Consider the following 19,950-nt stretch of genomic DNA (forward strand, 5'->3'; position numbering starts at 1 on the left):
CAGCACTTTAAATTGTTCATCTAAACGCAGTAACTAAGAACCAAGTGAAAATAATGTTCATGGAAATATAACTGCAATTTTAATAAACCCAGGACGTGTTGTTAATATAACAAACAGTGTTTCAAATGTACATCTGGAACGAGTGGAACATTCAGGAGTAAAAAGCTGTAATGGATTGAATAAATTAATATGAGGGTACATACGTGCCCTATTGTTAAATCTGTGCTGTGATACTAAGGAGGTCCTTGGAAATTAGTCCGGAAGTCTCTTAGTCTGGAAGGGTTCCCTGTGTCCAACCGTTTAACCCCTGACCCTATGAGAACCTTATAGGTTTTGGTTTGTACACAGGCCATGAAGACTCCATCAAGCCAACCACACAAAGATATAATGAAGCCAAGCAACACAATCATCACACAACTATGTGATTACAGTGGAATATTTAAGCAGTTTTGGAGCCTTCTGGCATTCTTTAAATATTGTTTGAAGATGCTATGCTGACTGCATTTGTGGATTGGCAGGAGAATTGAGCCACATGTTTGGCACAAGTCATCCATGAACGGATAAGCAGATCTTCAGTGTCTGTTTCATCTGATCAGAGTTCCACTGTCTCTTTTGAACAAGCATGCATTTTTCACTGCCCAAGGCTTCCACATCCCAAACCACTTGGCAGCCATTCTTGTTTTGTTTTCCTCCCTTACAAACTGTCAGTGGGAGCCAGTGGGTCTCTATTCTCTTTCGGTGAACATGATTTCTGAAAAAAGAGGCAAAGCTCCTCAAAGAAAGATTTTTGATCGTGCACATTTTGCCTTTCCCACTTAAACTGGATTTGCTGGATTAAGGTTTCTGCACAGCCACACAAATACACTAAATTATACCTAGTGGATCTTTGTGGACATCTGATCATCATACCCATATGTGGTTCTTCCCCAAACTGTTGCCACAAAGTTGGAAACACACAATTGTATAGAATGTCGTTGTATTCTGTAGTAGTACAATTTCCCTTCACTTTAACTAAGGCGCCCAGCCCAAACATGTTCCAGCGGGACAGTTCCCCTGTGCACAAAGCAAGGTCCATGATGACATGGTTTGCCAATGTTGGAGTGGAAGAACCCGAGTGTGGTCAGGTTTCCACAAACTTTTGGCCATATAGTGTATGTAACAGATTGTTTTTTTATGTGTTTGGTACTTATGAGTCCAGAGCTTTCTGGACTTCTCTAAGCTTTAGAATGTACCCTTGCATGGCTTTGTGAAACCCTTATAATTCCATTAAAGAGAAAAAAAAAAAAAGAAATTACTCAGAATTGATCTGCTATTAATGCTGGAGTAGTTTGTCTTAGCAGTGGATCTCAGTCTTCTTTTGATGAACTTGATTTATTTGAACTGCTGGATCAATGTCCAACTTAAGGAGCTTTGCCTCATTCAAATAAACTTGGTAAACTTGGTAATTTATGCTCTGCCTCTCTCTTTCTAATTTTGCAAGGAAAGAGGCAGACCATAAATTACCAAGCTTAAGGCTAACCAAAGTTGTACCACTTTCTACTGCATAACTACTGTCAATGAGACACCAAAAATTGTTCGAAACAGATATATACCTAAATCTGGAACAATACACACATTTTCTTCCAAAATCTGTTTTTTTCTGAAAAGTATGAAAAACATAGAGCTCCGATCTTGGATGAGATCTGCTCTTTTACTGCTATTTGCTAACTGATGAACACTCATCTCAAAACCATTTCTAATTTCTGACTGGGCAGTTCAGTGTGGTGATTTTTTGTAATACAGTAACCTTGCACTTAGGAAATGGTATCCTCAGCTTTATTTCTCATACCAGTGGAATATGTTGGACATGTGTGTGATCCAGGCAACAGTTAATTCTTCATAAATATCATGCCCAAGTACCTCTTGTCCTCAGAGTGGTGGCTCACTACTGCAGCTTCAGAGGTTCACCCTGTTAACATAAAACAAGATGAGAGGAACTGAACACACTGCTTATAGCGACTTAACCTCAGAGTAACATCAGGATGAAAACACTGTGTACTCCACAATAAAGAAACTGGTTCCTTGTAGCAAATCAAATGTCCTAATGCGTAGTTGCACAAGTGGTGGTGTTGGGCTACGTGTGTTTGTTCGTGGGTGTGTAAGTAAAGGATATGATGAAGATTGATTGAAACTGAAAAGAAGGAGTAAATCAAATGTTCCAGCTTGTGAGCAGGGTACAGGACAGAGTAATTAAATAGCTTGGCTTTAAGCAGGAACCTGCTTAACATTTAACATATTCTTTATTGCCAGCATTGCGCAGGATTACAAGAGGAAAGGCTGAGGGGGGGAAAAAAGGACTGTTATTGAAAACTTCTCTCAGGACATTACTCAGATACCTGGTATTTTAGAAGACATCATATTATTTAAGAATCTCATTTTAAACTGACACAAACCAACACACTTATTTAAACTAAATGTAATTTATACCTAGTGCAGCCCATCCACCTACTCAGAGTTAGGGGAAAAAAGCAGAACCCAAAGGAAAACCCACCACTGACACAAGGAGAATGTAGAAAAATCTACACAGGCAATAACCAGAGCTGAGAAGCGATTCCCAGGGCCTGGATCTGTGAAGTGGCAATACCATCTACTCTGCCACTAGGCCTTTTATAGTTCATATGAACTTGATGTATATCCAGATATCTCGTTTCCCTTTTAAGCTGTTGTGACACCTCATGTTTTATTTAAAGTGTAATACATTTACACTCCTAAGACAATGTTAATTAACCTTCTCACTTATTAACCCATGTATGGTCCATTATACATTGACTATCCCCAGTCAGTAAGAAACTAGTGAGGAATTATAACCATGATTAAAGTATAATTTAAAAAAATTTGTTTTTATTAAAACTTGAAGAGGGCCCTCAAATACTGTTACTGCCTTCCCTTTCATCCTCCACTCCCTTCCCTCCCACTTTCTTCTTGTGGTCTGTTGCATTGTCTTCGCTCCCAAATTGCTTCTTTTTGCACCCCTCCCCTCTTTCCTTTCTTTTCTTTGCTGTAGATGTACTGTTGTACTTTGGAGTGAAGGGTGAAGTGTGTGTGTGTGTGTGTGTGTGTGTATGTGTGTGCTATAGGCCTGAAGTCTGTAGTCTTAAATATGCATTTACTGGGAAGGTGCTGCTGTTGGGGGTGTTAGTCTGAAGTTCAGCATGAACTTTACCCTAGAAAAAAGAGTCCTCCAATAACAGGAGGGAAAATTATGTGAATAGTGCTTAATAGAGAGTGACTGCACCCAATGTTTCGAACTCGCAACCTTCTAGTCATTGGCACATAAAATTTCTTTGTCAAATACCAGAGGGCTACGTTTGGCGCCTTGAGCAGGTAGGGATTTTAAACATCTAACAGTGCATAACAAAGACCCTGGGGAGGCTGGTATTAGCTCACCTTCAACCACTGGTTAGGACAACGATGGACCCCCTGCAGTTTGCATGTCAGGATAGCATTGGAGTGGATGAAGCAGCAATCTGTCTGCTGGGCAGAGTGTACTAGCATTTGGACGAAACAAGCAGCATTGTGAGGATTATTTTCTTTAAATTCTCCAGTGCATTCAATACCACACAACCCATGTTGTTGGGGGTGAACCTGCTCTGGAGGATGCAGGTGAACAAAACCATCTTATCATGGACAATGGATTATCTTACCGGCAGAGCACAGTTTGTATAACTGCATGAATATGTGTCAGACACAGCACAGGGACGCACTCACCATTCTGTTTGGTTGTTGTGTTGGGGAAACAGTGCTCTGGTATCAAGTACACTTATGAGCAACATTGTGTTCAAAGTGTGCTATTGTCTATTGTCATGGCTTGCACAGAAGTCACTGCTTGGGTTCAGATCCAGGAAGCCATTACTGCAGTCACACCCCTCCAGGTATTTCTGTTAGACCCAACGTAAGCATTGAAGTCCCCCAGTAGCCTTATGGAGTCAGTAGGAGGTACCCTTCTGAGTACTTGCCCTGACTTCTCCAAGTTTTACTCCGTGGGACTATACACCTCATAGAGCAACCCTCTTGACCACCTGGAAAAACTTCTGCTGTGAGGCACTCAACCTGGGACTGGAGAGTATCCCCAAACCCAACAGGGACCACGGTTTGTAAGGATGTAAGGCAGATAATATCTAGTCCGTACCTTTCAAGGGGGTCTGTATGATCTCTTTTTGTTTGACCTATCCCCTTATATCTGTTCACCACGAGCGGCATCTTTGATGATTCCCAGAAGGTGAAATGTAAACTCTGCAACTTCAAATACAAAGTACCTCTTACAAAACATGTGAGGTGTTACCATCAGGTCTTGAAAATAACACTGCCCACTGGTTATTAACACTGGTTCCAGAAAAGGCAAAGCATACACTACAACAGAATCTGTGTATTTAAAGTCTTTATAATAATCTGACAGGTTTCTATTCTCAATAGGGTGACTTCTAAACATTCACAACAATATAAGGGGTCACTGTAGTTTTTTAGTTTTTATGACACATACTTTTATTAAAAGATAAATACAACCCCATTGAGGCATTTGATGAAATTCACTGGCTGAATTTTTTTTCCTCGCTTCTATTACTTCTGAAAAAGATTTTCCGAATGTGTCAGGCATGTTACGTTATATTGGACTTAGCTAAGATATGCTACATATATAGTATGTTTCATTCTTGGCATACTAAATGCTTGTACTCTAACAAGAGCAGTTCCTAATTACTGCTTTTGAAAAAGTAGGACAGGACAAGAGCCCACTATACCACACATTCCTGTTGTTAGTGTGACCCGGTCCCTCTCTCGTACCCTTCCTTTGTCCTCAAAAATAAGCATGTGTGTTTCCCCATGAAGGTCTTTTCAGGTCATTGCTACTTCAGTATGCATATACAGTTAACAGAAACCACTTTCTTTGTTCTTGGAATAAAGCTGAATATTTAGCTCAACTCTGACCCAAATTTGTGCTTTTGAGACCATCTTAGAAACTTGTTTGTGTCTGTTGTCTATGTTTACGTGTCTATGGCTGTGTCTACTTATTTCAGTTTCATCATACACAGCATTTTAACTGAAAAGCAAATTTTTCATTGTCTTCATTTGCCGTTTGCGTACTCGCATTTTCACTAGACTTTTTATATAGGAACAGTGGTTTGATTGGCATGCTTTCTAATTCTTCTCCTTGGACATTTATTGTATTATAACCAGCAAGTGTATTGCTAGTTCTTGTAACCTTGATGACAGAAACTATTGAAAATATAATTGAAACAATATATAGCAATTTTATCCCAGAAGAGCACTTACACACTCAACATTATAAAAATGTTTAAAAGGCTTAATAAAAATATGGGAAATTTCATGAACAGAAGAGGACTGATTGAACAACAGGTGATGAGACAGAGACTGATGTGTACGATGCTGATAAATTGTAAGCTTATCTTTTTTTTTTTTTTCATGAGGAGCTTACAAATGTACAGTAGAGATAGGCAGGGTATTTACTAGGAAAATTCTAACTGATAATATAGTAATAATATAGTTGTAATAGATAATATAGAGATGGCAGAATCATTAAAGACTCATAAAACTGTTTATGATGAAAATGACTACTATCAAATTAATTAAAATAATTTGTTGTTTTATTTATTACATATTAAATGCAAATGAAATTCCTTTTAGACAATATTGCCTAAAAATGTCTAAAACCTTGCTAGATAACTGTGATTTCCTTACACAGTGAATGTCATGCTTTAATCAAGCTGTTGGATAGCTACGTACTGTGGTGTAACAGACATCAATTCAGTTTGTAATCAGATACCGGCTGTCGAAATATCCACAATGTACCTACGCTCAATCAACTGTGAATGAGTGCATACACCATGCGATATATGGATAAAAGAAATTGGTTCAGCTGTTCTCAAAACTTATTTTGTCCTTTTCATCTTTCCTAGACAAAACCCAGCTCGCCAAGTCAGCTAAAGAAACGGAAAGCCCCGCTTCCACCACCTACCGTACATCCCACCACCTCCTCACCAGCTCTCGCCGTGGCTGCTGCCCAGGTACCCAGCGCTACTGCGGCATCCGAAGACTCCATGTCCGATCTGAGTCACAGCATTGAGGACTCAGAACCGGCTGCCTCCACCTGCAGCAGCTCCAGCAGCGATGACGCCGCTGAATCCAGCAGCCTGGCTGAGGAAGCCATGGCCGAGCCGGCCATTGAGTTGACCTCCAAGGTGGAACCAGTTCCAGAACCGAATCAACAGCCGGCACGCAGAAGCTTTGTTAAGAGAGAGCCTGAGGAGACAGAATCTGCGCTGGAGCTTAAAATGGAGGAAGTGGAGAACAGCCGTCAAAGTGCAATAGGTTTGTACTTGGAAATGTTCAACTTGTATCACAAAGGCTAGAATTTCTAAACATTACCTATGACATTTTTATCGAATTTCCTTCATACAAAATACCTACATGTTTAGCTGTACTTGTTGGGCAACATTCAACAAAAAACCTTACCTTAGCAGACACATCCTGATCCTGATTTAAACGCAAGCACGATCATATGTCATGACCACTATAGTTTAATAGCTTGCTAGCAAACGTATCTAGCTACTCAACATCATTTAGTTAGCTGGATAGCTGAGCTAATGTCAAACCCTTATATTCATTCCAATGCTAAGTGCAAGCTGTAGAAGTGATTAAAAAAAGGTTAGTAGTGATGTCACATGATCGTGATCAAGTTTGTGATCGGTTGACCTAGTATATCTTAAGCTTGTACGTTTTTGACCCAGAGAAACCTGTGACCACAAAATCAGGAAGTGGCATGGGCTTTATTTATATCAAACCTCTAAACGTTTTACTCACAGTAACTGGACATCGTCATAGCTTAGATAAAAACACAACTAGCATTGTTTACATAGGATTATCTGTGCCAAAGGGTTGTCAGTGAGTCCATGATGATGATATAGTGCCATTTTTTCCACTTTTTCATTTCAGCATGAGGTAGACTGTGCCTGTTAAAGATATTTTGTGTAGTTTTGCTAGTTCTAGCTATTTTAGCTTGACATGTTGAGCACAAGCATATTGGTTACTATTAAAGATAATTTACAACTTTTTCAAATTATGTTTTTAAGTGACCATGATAATCATATCACAAGTGTTGAATATCACGGTATGATACATAGCTGATTATCAGCACATGCTTAGCTTAAAACTGAATTGTTACTAGTCAAGTTTTCAACAGATTGAGGGAGTAATGACAGATGCAACACTGATGTTTCTGTGTTTTTCCCCCCGTTTTACTGTCAGCTCTCAACTGTTTACAGGATTCCCATGACTGTAGACATACTGTATTTTGAGTTCTTGTTACACAATGTTCTGGCCAGTTTGTTGCAATGGGCTTAAGTGATAGAGACCATTGGCAGCTTTTCAGAACATAATGAGCATAAAGGAATTTCTCAGGAATATGTGAGCACCTGCTTATAAAATTGTGCTTGCAATCAACAATTTAAGGAGACCAAAAATTCATCTTGTTGACATTTTGGCTACACCTTCATCAGTCTTCATCAGGTCTGACTTGGAGCAGAGTTTTCTCTCAGCGTGTTGAAGCCTGTTCTCGAAGAGAGAGAGAAGGAGAGAGAAAGACAGAGAGGTCAGCCAGAAGACTATATTGTGCAACTGACAGCACTGGCACAGGTCCAGAAACGCCACCCAAAAACTTTCCTGACCCAACTGGGCAAATGTACAAATTCCCAGGTGCATGGGCAATAACATAGAGCTGTTACATCAGCCCTGGGGTGAAGCATGACTTGTAGTTGACGCCTGTCAAACAACATTTTCTTAACTGTGTATATTAATCACATACTGATCACTTTTGTCCTCAATTCATGCAGCTAGCTTGTCTTGCATTGCCTTGGTCACATAGAGTATAAAGCACTAAATTAATAGCCCTTTTATAAGAAGGTTAGTTGACACTAATGTGAAAAGTATATGAATGAAAAATGTCTGTGTTTAATGTCCTATCAGTTATACTAATATCTCCAGCCTTGTCGTTTCTGTAGCAGATGAAATTAATTTCGATCCTGACTGGATGTATAACGCAAGAGATAGGAATCGAGACGTTATCTGTGGATTAAATCATCCTGCTCTCTCTTTCACCAACTCTGTGAAACACATTCCATTAATTACACAAATTGAAATTCACTCAAAATGAAGTTTTTTGCTTATTCTCTGATATTAGTTGCTCCACACATTACCATTGCTTCAAGTGTGTTGAGCATTTCATCTCAAAATACGGCCCAGCATATTGCTTCTGGAAGAGAACTGTCGTAATCATAAAGCTAGATGATGACTAGATGGTAGAGCTCTGTCTATTAGGAGCAAATTGGAGGCAGTAGTAAGAAAACATTTGGAGTCAGGGTCAATCATTAATTACCATCCTTGGAGCAGGTTTAAAGGTTAAGGACCTTGATCACGGGACCAGCAGGCTGGCAGCCTGAACTCACATCATGACCTTCTACTCAAGCCTAAACTACTGAGTTACCAGTGCCAATATATGTTGGTTAATGCCCAAAAGCTACAAGACCAATAAAGATATTCCATTTTGGAAACCCCCATGAACCCTTCATGAACAAAGATTTCTTCACTTTCGCCTGCCGTAACTGGAAATAAGGCAGAGTCATCATTTAAGAGAAGCAGAATCTGTGAAGCAGATACCACTGGTAAAAGAAATTGCAGCTGTAGGATGTGACTGGAGCTGCTGATAGAGGGACTTTACTAACGCATACATAGTGTAACACCATCTGTTTCATTACAGATGGAGGAACATCTATATTCATTCTTGTCCCTGTTATTATTTAGATAAACAGTCTAGATGATTAGCTAGTGTGTCTGGTTTCTGGGGCATCACTTCAGTAATTTTGAACGACCAGGGATGGCAGTCCTCGTTCTTGGATCTCAGGAATAGCTAGACCTTAAGATTCTAACTTCTGTACCTCAAATTCTGTGTTAATTCATCATAAGTGGGGGATTCTATTTTGAGTTGGAGCCCTGAATAAAAATACAAGAAAATTTAAATAATACCTAAATATCACAAAAAAAAAATCTTGTACTCTTGGATGAGTTGGAAAAGTTGCTGTATTGATGAAGGGAATAATTTTTTTTTTGAAAAGTTGCTATATTGATGAAGGGAATAAATGTGATAAATGGTGATTTTGAAGAAATAATTGTGTATACCACTGGTGATCACTGTGGTAAGCTTTAGTGGTATACTATTCTTACTATCTGACATTCAACTAGGATAGTATACAGATTTAAATGTAGCCACAGGCATAGGCCAGGTGTTATTGTCACCAGGAAAACTTTGTAAGGGCGGGTAAGCGCTTAGCTAGCTAGCTTAGCTTGCTGGCAAAATAATATATACACCAGATAGCATACTGTTTAGTAAGGTAATGTGCTGTTTTAGAGGTTGCCCATGGATGTTTGCCTAGCATCATTTCAAATAATTCAAATAATTGTTGGTGGAAGCATGTTTTGCTTACATTTCATAACGGTGTTACCGAAGCTCCTGCAATATTTGATTGGAAAAAAACAACTAGTTAGGTATGTACTTGTGTTTCTATGAATGCTGGGTAACCGTCAGTGGGACAGCAGATCTATTCAGGGAAGCAGCTGCCAAGGAATTCTGGCCACTAGCGAGAACAGCACTGGAAACCAAGGCCTTGCGGGCCATTTTGGGGCCACAAGCAGGACTCTGTGGTCTGATTGCTGAAAGCTGTGCCGAATCAGCAGTAGAGGCAGAAATGCATGTAGTAGACAGTGAGGCCATTTGTGGGCCAGTGCGTTTTGACCTTGCAGACTGTCCGGCTCTGCCAGAGAGAACCACTGTTGGACATTGAGGTTTTGCATCAGCAAAGAGGTCCAGCTGTGCTTTGCCAAATGTTGACCAGATCTGGGACAACAATTCTGTGTGCAGCTGCCACTCTGTATCTCAACAGAGTGTTCGCTGCACCATTGTGCTGTCCCTACTAGTGAGCTGATCTCAGCGAGCCTAACTGTGGGTGGGCCCACCTGAGCAGTTTTCGTGCAAGGGGGAGAATGCCATTTGACCTCATGCCGCCCAGGTGACTGGTGTTTCTGACTGTCACGACTGACCAGCGGTATACAGAACAGACTGGACAATGCTGAAGCCAGAACATCAGAGTTCAGCTGTCAGTTTCCTGTCAAACTAGGAATGTCGCCCAGACGTGATTATAGACATAGATATCCTCAGATAAGGAGTGGATTGGACAATCTGCTGAAAGACACAAGCTTCAGTTGGCTGTGAGATTCTACTCAATATCAGGGTCTAAATTTGCCAGTCTGTCACTCTATGTTAGCATCTGCATCACTGTGCAGTCAGCACAGGGGATATCCATACCGTAGCATGGCTCATAATCACTCAGCGCCGAAGCTGTGCATAGTGGAAACCAGCTAACTTGGCAGCTTACTACTAGGACCATATGAAATGAACCGCTTGAACAAAACAAACAGTGGTAAGGCTAATGTAGCAAGCTCAGCAGCAGATAGTGGCAGTATTGAGGGAGACTACTCAACCGTGTTAGGTTCACTAAGCCACAAGTCCACTTGTAAGGAGACTGTGGGGGCTGTGAGACTGAGCCTAAGTGTGTGCAAAGAGGATTGGGCGGGGATACAGGAAAATGGAGGGAAAACCAACTCTGTCCACTATATGCCTGTTAGTGGGGTCCAGCTAAATTTACAAGGTCACTAGTGGAGAGTGTGATTATTGCGAGGGAGAACCACTCAACCACACTAGCTCATGTATTCATGGGCCCGTAGGTCGCAGATGGTTTTTTTTGGTGATCTCAAAAACTGGGTCTTTTGCTTTCAGCGATCAGTTGGTGAAATAGAACTACATATGATGATTGATGTTTGTAACTAATGAGAACTGTTGAAAAGACTGGTGCTTCTTCTGCAGGAAAAAAATGGAAAAAGAATCTACATTCTTATTTTGAAATGCAGCAAAAGTTTGGAAATATAGCCAGTAGTAAAGGCCACATTGACATTTTATTTTCAGTATTCATATTAATTCTTTATTTATTTCCTTTTGAGCAAAGTTTGCATGATGTGAGCTAATAATGATGCATGGCTTACACAACCTGGAGGAAGTTAGTGTGGTGCGTTAAAGACATGGTTGACGTGCTAAAGACAAGGTGTTAAAGCTAATGATGACACTGTTTAGATTTTCTGGCATTCATCCATCATCAGTGCTCAGCCATGCTTAGTCAGCAGCATTCAGAGAGATTGTTCAGCGCCAGGAGGACATGACTCTGCCCTCGGGGACGAGCTGCAGCGTGCGTATGAGCTCTGAGGAAGGAGAGATTAAGATGATGGATTTGCCTGCTGTCAGCAAATCACAGATAAAGATAGGCTGAGGTGACGCAACCACCTTTAGCATTACTGTGCTCTCAGGATCAGGAGGTGTTAAAAGAAACACGGTTGGTTTTACAAGGAGCACATGTCATTTAATAAAAATGAAAAAGAAGATTTGTCACGGAAATATGGCTGTTATGATCTATGAGCTCTGCAGCTCCATTTCACCCCTCCTAACCACCAGGGGTGGTAAGAATCACCTGAATACCTTCTTGTCTGCGTGCTCACACATGCCGAGACCTTCAACAAAGTCATGAAGTGATTGCACGATGTGGTATGTGATATAAATATTGTTATCATGTGACTATCATTCACTCTGATGGCCACTGGCATAAGGATACTGCTGTATTTGCATGGCTAGCTCCCACCGTGTGCCTCCACCAAGGAGCAGGCCATCTAGACATATCTCCCCATCCTTTCACACATTATGGTCTCATTCCGTTGTAGATTTAGTCCCCCTATGCTGTTCTCATAACCTCCACTTTTCTGGAAAGGCTTTCCACTAGATTTTAGAGCATGGCAGTGGGGAATTGTGCCTATTCAGTCACAAGAGCATTAGTGAGGTCAGGCACTGATGTCAGACAAGAAGACCTGGCATGCAGTCTTCCCAAAAGTGTTTAGTGGGCTTGAGGTCAGGGCTCTGTTCAGGCCACTCAAGTTCTTCCACACCAGCCTTGGCAAGCCATGTCTTTTCAGACCTCACTTTGCACACAGGGGCATTGTCATGCTGGAACAGGTTTGGGCCCCTTAGTTCCAGGAAAGTGGAATTTCTTAAAGCTACAGCATACAAAGACACAAGACAATTGTGTGCTTCAAACTTTGTGGCAACAGTTTGGGGAAGAACCACGTATAGCTGTGATGGTCAGCTGTCCACATACTTTTGGCCATATAGTGTGTGTTACTCCGTGCACACTGAATATGCAATTGGTGATAGCCCAATAGGTGATTCTTATCATCTCTGGCAGTTATCCCATGTTCACAGGACCACAGTTGCACATGTAACTAGCATTTCCTTGCAAATTAAGCTAGTCATATTGGGAGAATGACAGCTTATTGGAGAAGTCTCCAGCTTACAACATAATGATTTGGGAAAAGACACAGTTTGTGTTTGATTGTTTGAGAAGAGCTTTGGAAACCCCAAATGAAGACCCTTTTGCACCCATAAAGCTTTTGCTAACTATTTTTGTTGTCCTGGTGTATTGTTGTCCTGGTGTAGGACTGCTTGTCCTTCCTTGTTTTTGGACAACTAAAACAATTTGTTGTCAGATTAATTTTTTTTAAATAGGATTATCATTTCTTCATTAATATATGTTGAAAGACAACAGTGAACTTGTGTGAACAGTGAAATATCCTAGCATTTGAATGAAATGTATGGTCCAAACAAATGGTGCAATACATGGTGTGCAAACATGATATTAAGATTTTTCAGTGAGGAAGAAAAAAAATTATTTCTTCATAAGTAACAACAGAGTTGGATTTAAATAAATAAATAAATAAAAACAGGTCTGGGTATGGACTCAAACTTTTGGACCCTACTATGGGTGGAACCCCCTTTTCTCTCCTGACTAATTCCACTAACTGCCCTGCTAACTTTGTAGGATGTGACCTACCAATCAAACCCAGACGGACCCCTTTACAGAAGCTGAGGAAGCTGGACATCCAAATGGGAATGACTTCTCACTCTAGGCCTCAGATTTTGACCTTTGACCTCAAATGTGTCCACAGCCCTATCTCTGTCATCTTGACCAAACCTAACATAAATTTGTAAGAATTCTAAAGACCTTGAACAATTTCATTAGATTACATGTTAATGAACTCATAAGTAATACTATATGTGCTAACCACACCCTGATCCCAACACTGTTGCAGTACAAGTTGGCTCATGTGAATTCTTATGAATTTTCAGTCCTCCTCCTCTTGAGCATCAACTGGTCTCTTAATAATCCACTGCCTGGCTTTTACTTCTTTTACGTCTGTCTTTTTTAAAATTCCATTCTCATCCGCTAGTCAACTCTCTCTCTCTCTCTCTCTCTCTCTCTCTTCCTAGAGCTAGCATAAAAATGATAAGCCATCAAGAATCTTTCCCCTATCATAATGACCTACTGACAGGAGGATGAGCCTTGATTTAGCACTCGTAGTCCGAGATCCTTAATAAACACCACATGTTCTTCTGCCTTCGTTTATTACTGTGAAAAGATGTTCCAGTCAGAAGTCTTTTATCATGCGGGTTGGCCAGGTGCAATTATATCAAGGCTAAACAGAAAGTCAGCCAGTGGGTCAGCCTATCCTCATCACTTTCTGACATTTTTTTAGAGAATGTGCACAGAGGCACATGCATACCAGCACGTTCAGTTCGAGAGAGACTTGAAATATGAGTCATTAATGACACAACCATAGACAAAAAGATAGCGATAGTGAAATATGTTCATATTTGAGTGAAATGTATACTGTTGCAAAAAAGTAAAGAAGCAAATGGAAACACGGTTTTGGCAAAGGTTTAATATTTTATCTGAGTTGCTCATACTACCAGTCTGTACTATATTACTATAGTGAGTTTCTCAGAGTTTTTTTTTTTTTTCCTGAAATTTTTTATAAGCTAGTTTCTAGGCTATGAGATCTTCATCGTCTCCTATTGTTGTGCCTTTGTATTTCTCCTAAATTTCTCCTTTTTCTCTCCTCCTTCCTTTCCCTCCTTTACTTCTCTTCTGCTTTCATTCCTTTTGCAGTATACTGCTGCACACCCGTCCTTCTGCACTCCGGATGCCGATGAACAGACATGTCTTCCATCTCAGCCAATCCCTCACTTCTCTCGCCTCCCTTCATCCTCCTTCTGCCCACCCTCCATTCTGTTTTTCTGCTTTTTGCCTTTGGTTATTTTATGTTCACTTATCATGTATTCTTTTTAATCAAGCATTTTTTTTTATAAGTGTCTGGAAATGTGTTTATCTCGAGGCTTCTGGGTCTATGTAAGGGATTTTGGGAACCAAGGACCGTAAAGTTTGTTTGCATGTGATTGGGTGATGGATTTTGGGGATGAAGGTTTGTTTGTTGGTTTTGTGTTTGCTGGTGAATGAGTTTCATGGATGACAGTTTTTAGCCAGAGAGAAAAGAAAGTGATTTAAAATGGTACCATTGCATGCTGACTAAATTGCTTCACATGTGAAATCTGAAACAGTTACATATACTGGTATAAATACTGCTATCATAAAAGAATTTTCATCACTACAGGTATTCTAAGTAATGAATAAAGTGTTCTGTTATAGAAAAGTAATCAGTGAGTGGGTGGTGTGTGTGGCCTGACAAGGAGCAAAGTTAAGTTTTTTTGTTTTCCTATAGCAGCATGTTTTGTGTTCAGTTCATTTCATACCACAGCAAATTGTCAACAATTACAATTTTTAATTTATTAATGAATAACACATTGTACCTTTTATCCATATATAGTTACATTTAATGATGTTGCACATCCATGACGTGAAGTTAGTTGCTATTATGGCTTGCGTTATAGCAGCCAATCACGCACAAGCCTCCCCTCTTTCCTCTCTCTTGCAGTTAATAAGGCAATAAAGCGCAGCTTGTCATGTTATCGAGAAACCTGAAAGTCCTCTGTACTGAAGATGCCGACTGTTACAAAGCGCTGACACTGGAGACTCCTTCTGTCAATGTTACATGTCTCCTTACAGAACATGTCCCCATATCGACAATTATACATTTTTCAAAAGTTAAATAACACTTTTAGGGTTAGATTATGCAGATTGTCTGCTATAAAAGGCCTTGTGTAAGGTGTTATTCTAGAACCAATAACGTATTGTAACGAGTGCATTAATATAAAACTGTGATATGAGAAGTGAAGTGCGCAACATGTAGAAAGGTGTAAAAATCTATTGAACATCAGATCTGTCATATAGCTTTTTTTTTTTTTTTTTTTTTTATCTTTGGTCACCCAAAGGAGGTAATTAGTACTTTAACACAATTTAAAATGAAAGGGGTTGTGAACGAGGACTTTATGAAGATTGACATTTGTTGAACAGATGATATATGTTGGTGGGCCTTTGCTCCACCTGCCCCTGTGGTTGACCACCACTGGGGTTCAGTGAAATAACAATTTTATGAACTTTCCTATTGTGTTTTTTTCTCAAGAAACAAGACTACAATATATATTTGACATGATCTCAATTAAGGTTTTGCATGAAAATACAGCATATTTAAGGTTTGATTATGCAACACAGTATGCTGTCAGAACAGCGAATGTCTTTTAGCTACAATTTCATGAAATCTTGAACTCCTCTCTTTTGGGACACACTGAGATCATTGCTGATTTCACCTCTGGTGTCATTTTGAATCCAGTTACCCAAGAGGGTGTGATCAGGCATCCAACTCTCAACAGCACAGTTGAACAGATCCTCTGCCATTTCAGACATCTCCAGTTAGGATGGCCATCTGATATTTGTATTGAATGATTTGGAAGAGTTTGAAGAAATTGTGCGTTCGTTCTGTTAGCATGAGTGATGTGTATGTTTTTTTTTCCATCACCCTTCCTTTAAATCAGTATTGTCAGTTTGACACGGAAAAAGTGCTTTGTTGCTTTCCCAAACAGGACAAAGACGTGATTGTACTGCCATGTGTTTATTAAATGACTGAATGCACATCTGTTAACCTGGACCCTCCTGAATGTTCTGTATTATTTGAGTTGCAACCGGCTCCTCCTGTCGTGCCTGTTGGAAAGCCACGAAATGTTGATATGTTGATAAAACTGCCTCTCCACACACCAGATAAGCACCGAGCCCAAAACTGAGACATTGTCGTACAAGTGTTCTTATCGTTACGGTGGCATCATTTTGTTGATGCAGTTTGTGCTGCGCAACTTGCATTAACACGTCCCATGGACAGGCGAGCACTCGTCTGACATCAGGGTTAAATCGAGCAGATTCAAATGAGTTTTAACAGTCCGACGGCGGTATTTTCAGGATCCTTGCTAGTTTTTCCAATCCTTATTAAATCAAATAAATTGAAACAGAAAGCCATTCATAGATATTTCTTTTACTAATAAGCATAACTGCATACTAATAAAGCATAATGGATATAACTATGTTTTTTTTGTACACTCAGGGTGATTTCACACACGCAATGCAACCTTGGTGCATTTTCCCCTAAGTTTTTTAGACAGGTAAGAATGCAGCAATTACATTTGGACCAAAGTAACCGGCCCAAGAGTGAGGTGGTCTCGATGTGATTCCAAGTGAACTGTGCAGTGCACTGTGCAGTACACTTTCAGCCCTACAGGCCAAAGATTTTTTGCTTTTTGGTTAATTTAATTACGTGCAGGATTTGTGGCCAAACCAAACAGCAAATGAATCAAAAGTATCAATTTCGCGTGAAGGCGCCTGATACTGATTATAAAATAACAGATAAAGTATAAAAACAGTGTATGTAATATATATCCTGGACATCTGGTGAACCAGCGACAGGGTCATAGACAACCAAGGCTCACTGATGCACTTGGGGAGCGAAGCCTAGCTCGTTTGGTCCGATCTCACAGAACAGCTACTGTAGCACACATTGCTGAAATGTTAATGCTGGCTATAATAGAAAGGTGTCAGAACACACAGTGCATCGCAGATTGCTGCGTATGGGCCTGCGCAACTGTGGATGACTCCTGTCCACCACTGAAATCGCCTACAAAGGGCACGTGAGCATTAGAACTGGACCATGGAGCAATGGAAGAAGGTGGCCTGCTTCGATGAATTACATTTTCTTTTACATCATGTGGCTGGCCGGGTGCATGTGTGCCTCACTTACCTGGGGAAGAGATGGCACCAGCATGCACTGTGGGAAGCTGCAAGCTCTGGGAAATGTTCTGCTGGGAAGACTTGGGTCCTGGCATTCATGTGGATGTTACTTTGACACGTACCACCTACTTAAACATTGTTGCAGACCAAGTACACCCCTTCATGGCAACGGTATTCCCTAATGGCAGTGGCCTGTTTCAGCAGGATAATGTGCTCTGCCCCACTATAAAAATTGTTCAGGAATGGTTTGAGGAACATGACAAAGAGTTCATGGTGTTGATTTGGCCTCCAAATGTCCCATATCTCAATCCAATCAAGCATTTGTGGGATGTGCTGGACAAACAAGTCCGATCTATGGAGGCCCCACCTCGCGACTTTCAGGACTTAAAGGATCTGCTGCTAAAGTCTTGGTTCCAGATACCACAGCAACCTTCAGAGGTCTTGTGGAGTCCATGCCTCGATGGGTCACACCCATGGTAGGTCACAAGGGGGACCTACACAATATTAGAGAGTAGTTTTGATGTTATGGCTGATCAGTGTGTGTGTGTATGTATGTATGTGTGTATATATATATATATATATATATATATATATATATATATATAAATTCTGTCTCAAAATACAGCATGAAATACTAGTTATTAAATTAGTGTTTATATATATATAATCAGTATTTCATGCCATATATTGAGACAGAATTTAAATTATACTAGTTTTCATACTAGAATTTTACTAGTTTAGTAATTTTACTAAATTATACTAGTTTTAATACTAGTTTTAAAAAATTTTTGTACAAAATTTACAATGCACAGGTAGTATCATAAAATGATGGTTATTTGCCTTGGTATGACTCTAGTGGTGGTGTTCTGAGACACCGGCACTGTGTATGCTCGCATTTGTTACTAAATTTGCACAAGCATGTTTTGCTGTGGTGTGGAAATGTAATTAGTTAGAACCGCTGTCCAATTATGGTTCTAGATCAGGGTTTAAGCAGTGTTTGAGCGCATAAGACATTGTATATATGAGTCTGCGATCATGTGTCTGGCAAGTGCTGTGTCATTAATTGTGTGTGTGTGTGTGTGTGTGTGTGTGTGTGTGTATATATGTGTGTGGAAGAGAGATCTGTGGTCGCAGCTGCCGTGTTTTAAGAGCTCTGCTGGGAAACGGTTGGGAAACAGCATGTGACTCATGATACGTCCAGGAACCAGAGTCTACAGCACGTACACCCCCTCACACACACCCACACATACACACACACACCACATGACCCAAGGTTACCCAGTGGTTGGTTCAAATAGCTCTATCTTTCACATCATGAATATAAAAGCAGAATTACCTTTCATCTCACTTTTAGCCTCCTAAAGAGGGTTGATGTTTTTGGTTTTAGATGACTGTGTGTGTTCTGAAATTGGAAGCAGAAAGCAGCAGGAGTGAGAGGCTGTTGTCAGGACAGATTGAGTGAGATAGAGAGAGAGAAAGAGGGGGCTGGATTTAGGAAAGAAAAAAATGGAGCTAAAAAGTGAAAGAAATAAGGTAATGCCAGTGCAGTCAGGCACGTTAACACAGTGCGAGCGGAGAGAGTGCGTCATTCTACAACTTGTTTAATTTGGCTTCCTTCCATGGATTTCAGACCATTTGGCCCTGGTTACCAAGCTAAGGTTCAGGAGGTTCAATATCGAAGTTACAGTCACAACAACAACTTTGCTCTCAATACACTGCTCTCTTCTATGAAGAAATAATTTCAGTCCCTTTAGTCCAAGTAACTGCATTCTTAGCAGTTTACAGATTTGAACTATAATACGTAATATTTTGTGTCATCAAACATTGAAACATCAAAATTCTGACACAAAAACCCAGCTGTAAGAAAGATAATAGTGGGTACGACGCCCGTTTGCTCTCAAAACAGACTCGGTTCTTCATTACATGGATTCCCCAAGGTGCTGGAAACATTCCTTTGAGATTCTGGTCCATGATGACATGATTGCGTCACATAATTACTGTAGATTTATCAGCTGCTTGTTCATACTGTGAATCTCCCATTCTACCACATCCCAAAGGTGCTCTACTGGATTCAGGACTGGTGGCTGGGGAGGCCATTAAAGTACACTGAACTCATGTTCATGGAACAAGTTTGAGGCAATTTGTGCCTTGTGTTTGGCGCATTATCACGTTGGAAGTAGCCATTATGTGGCTATAAATTGTGGCTATAAATGGATGCACGTGGTCAGCAACGATACAAACGATGATCAGTTGGTATTAAGGGGCCCCGTGTGTGCCAAGAAAACGTTCCTCACACCATTACACTACCACCACCAGCCTGAACTGTTGACACAAGACAAGTTGGGTCAATGGATTCATGCTATTGATGCCAAGTTCTGCCCCAACGTTTGCATGTCGCAGCAGAAATCGAGATTCGTCAGACCAAGTGAAGTTTTTCCAGTCTTTAACTGTCCAGTTTCGTGAGCCTGTGCTCAGTGTAGCGTCTTATTTGAGTTACTGTAGCCTTCCTGCCTTCCTCAAACCAATCTGGTCATTCTCCTCTCTCAACAACAAGGCATTTCCACCTGCAGAATTGCTGCTCACTGGATGGTTTTTGTTTTTTTACACCTATCTACGTAAACTCTAGAGAGAAATTTCATGTTGTATATGAAAATTCGACGTGATGTCAGAAGTACTCAAAGCAGCCCATCCGGCACCAACAGTCAAAGTCACTGAGATCACATTTTTTCCCTCATTCTGATGT

General features: G+C 40.4%; 1 protein-coding gene across 12 annotated transcripts in view; it reads left to right on the forward strand.

The window, feature by feature from the left end:
• The window catches only part of cobl (cordon-bleu WH2 repeat protein), a 76,685-nt gene that overhangs the window by 48,243 nt on the left and 8,492 nt on the right, over positions 1 to 19,950 (forward strand). For all 12 annotated transcript variants that reach the window (XM_053240718.1, XM_053240640.1, XM_053240694.1 and 9 more), the window contains one exon: positions 5,952 to 6,363. In XM_053240718.1, coding sequence (XP_053096693.1) covers positions 5,952 to 6,363 — 412 coding nt within the window. The remainder of the gene's footprint in view (positions 1 to 5,951; positions 6,364 to 19,950) is intronic.

This window comes from Pangasianodon hypophthalmus, chromosome 1 (genome assembly GCF_027358585.1).
Source record: "Pangasianodon hypophthalmus isolate fPanHyp1 chromosome 1, fPanHyp1.pri, whole genome shotgun sequence".
Classification (NCBI taxonomy): Eukaryota; Metazoa; Chordata; class Actinopteri; order Siluriformes; family Pangasiidae; genus Pangasianodon; species Pangasianodon hypophthalmus.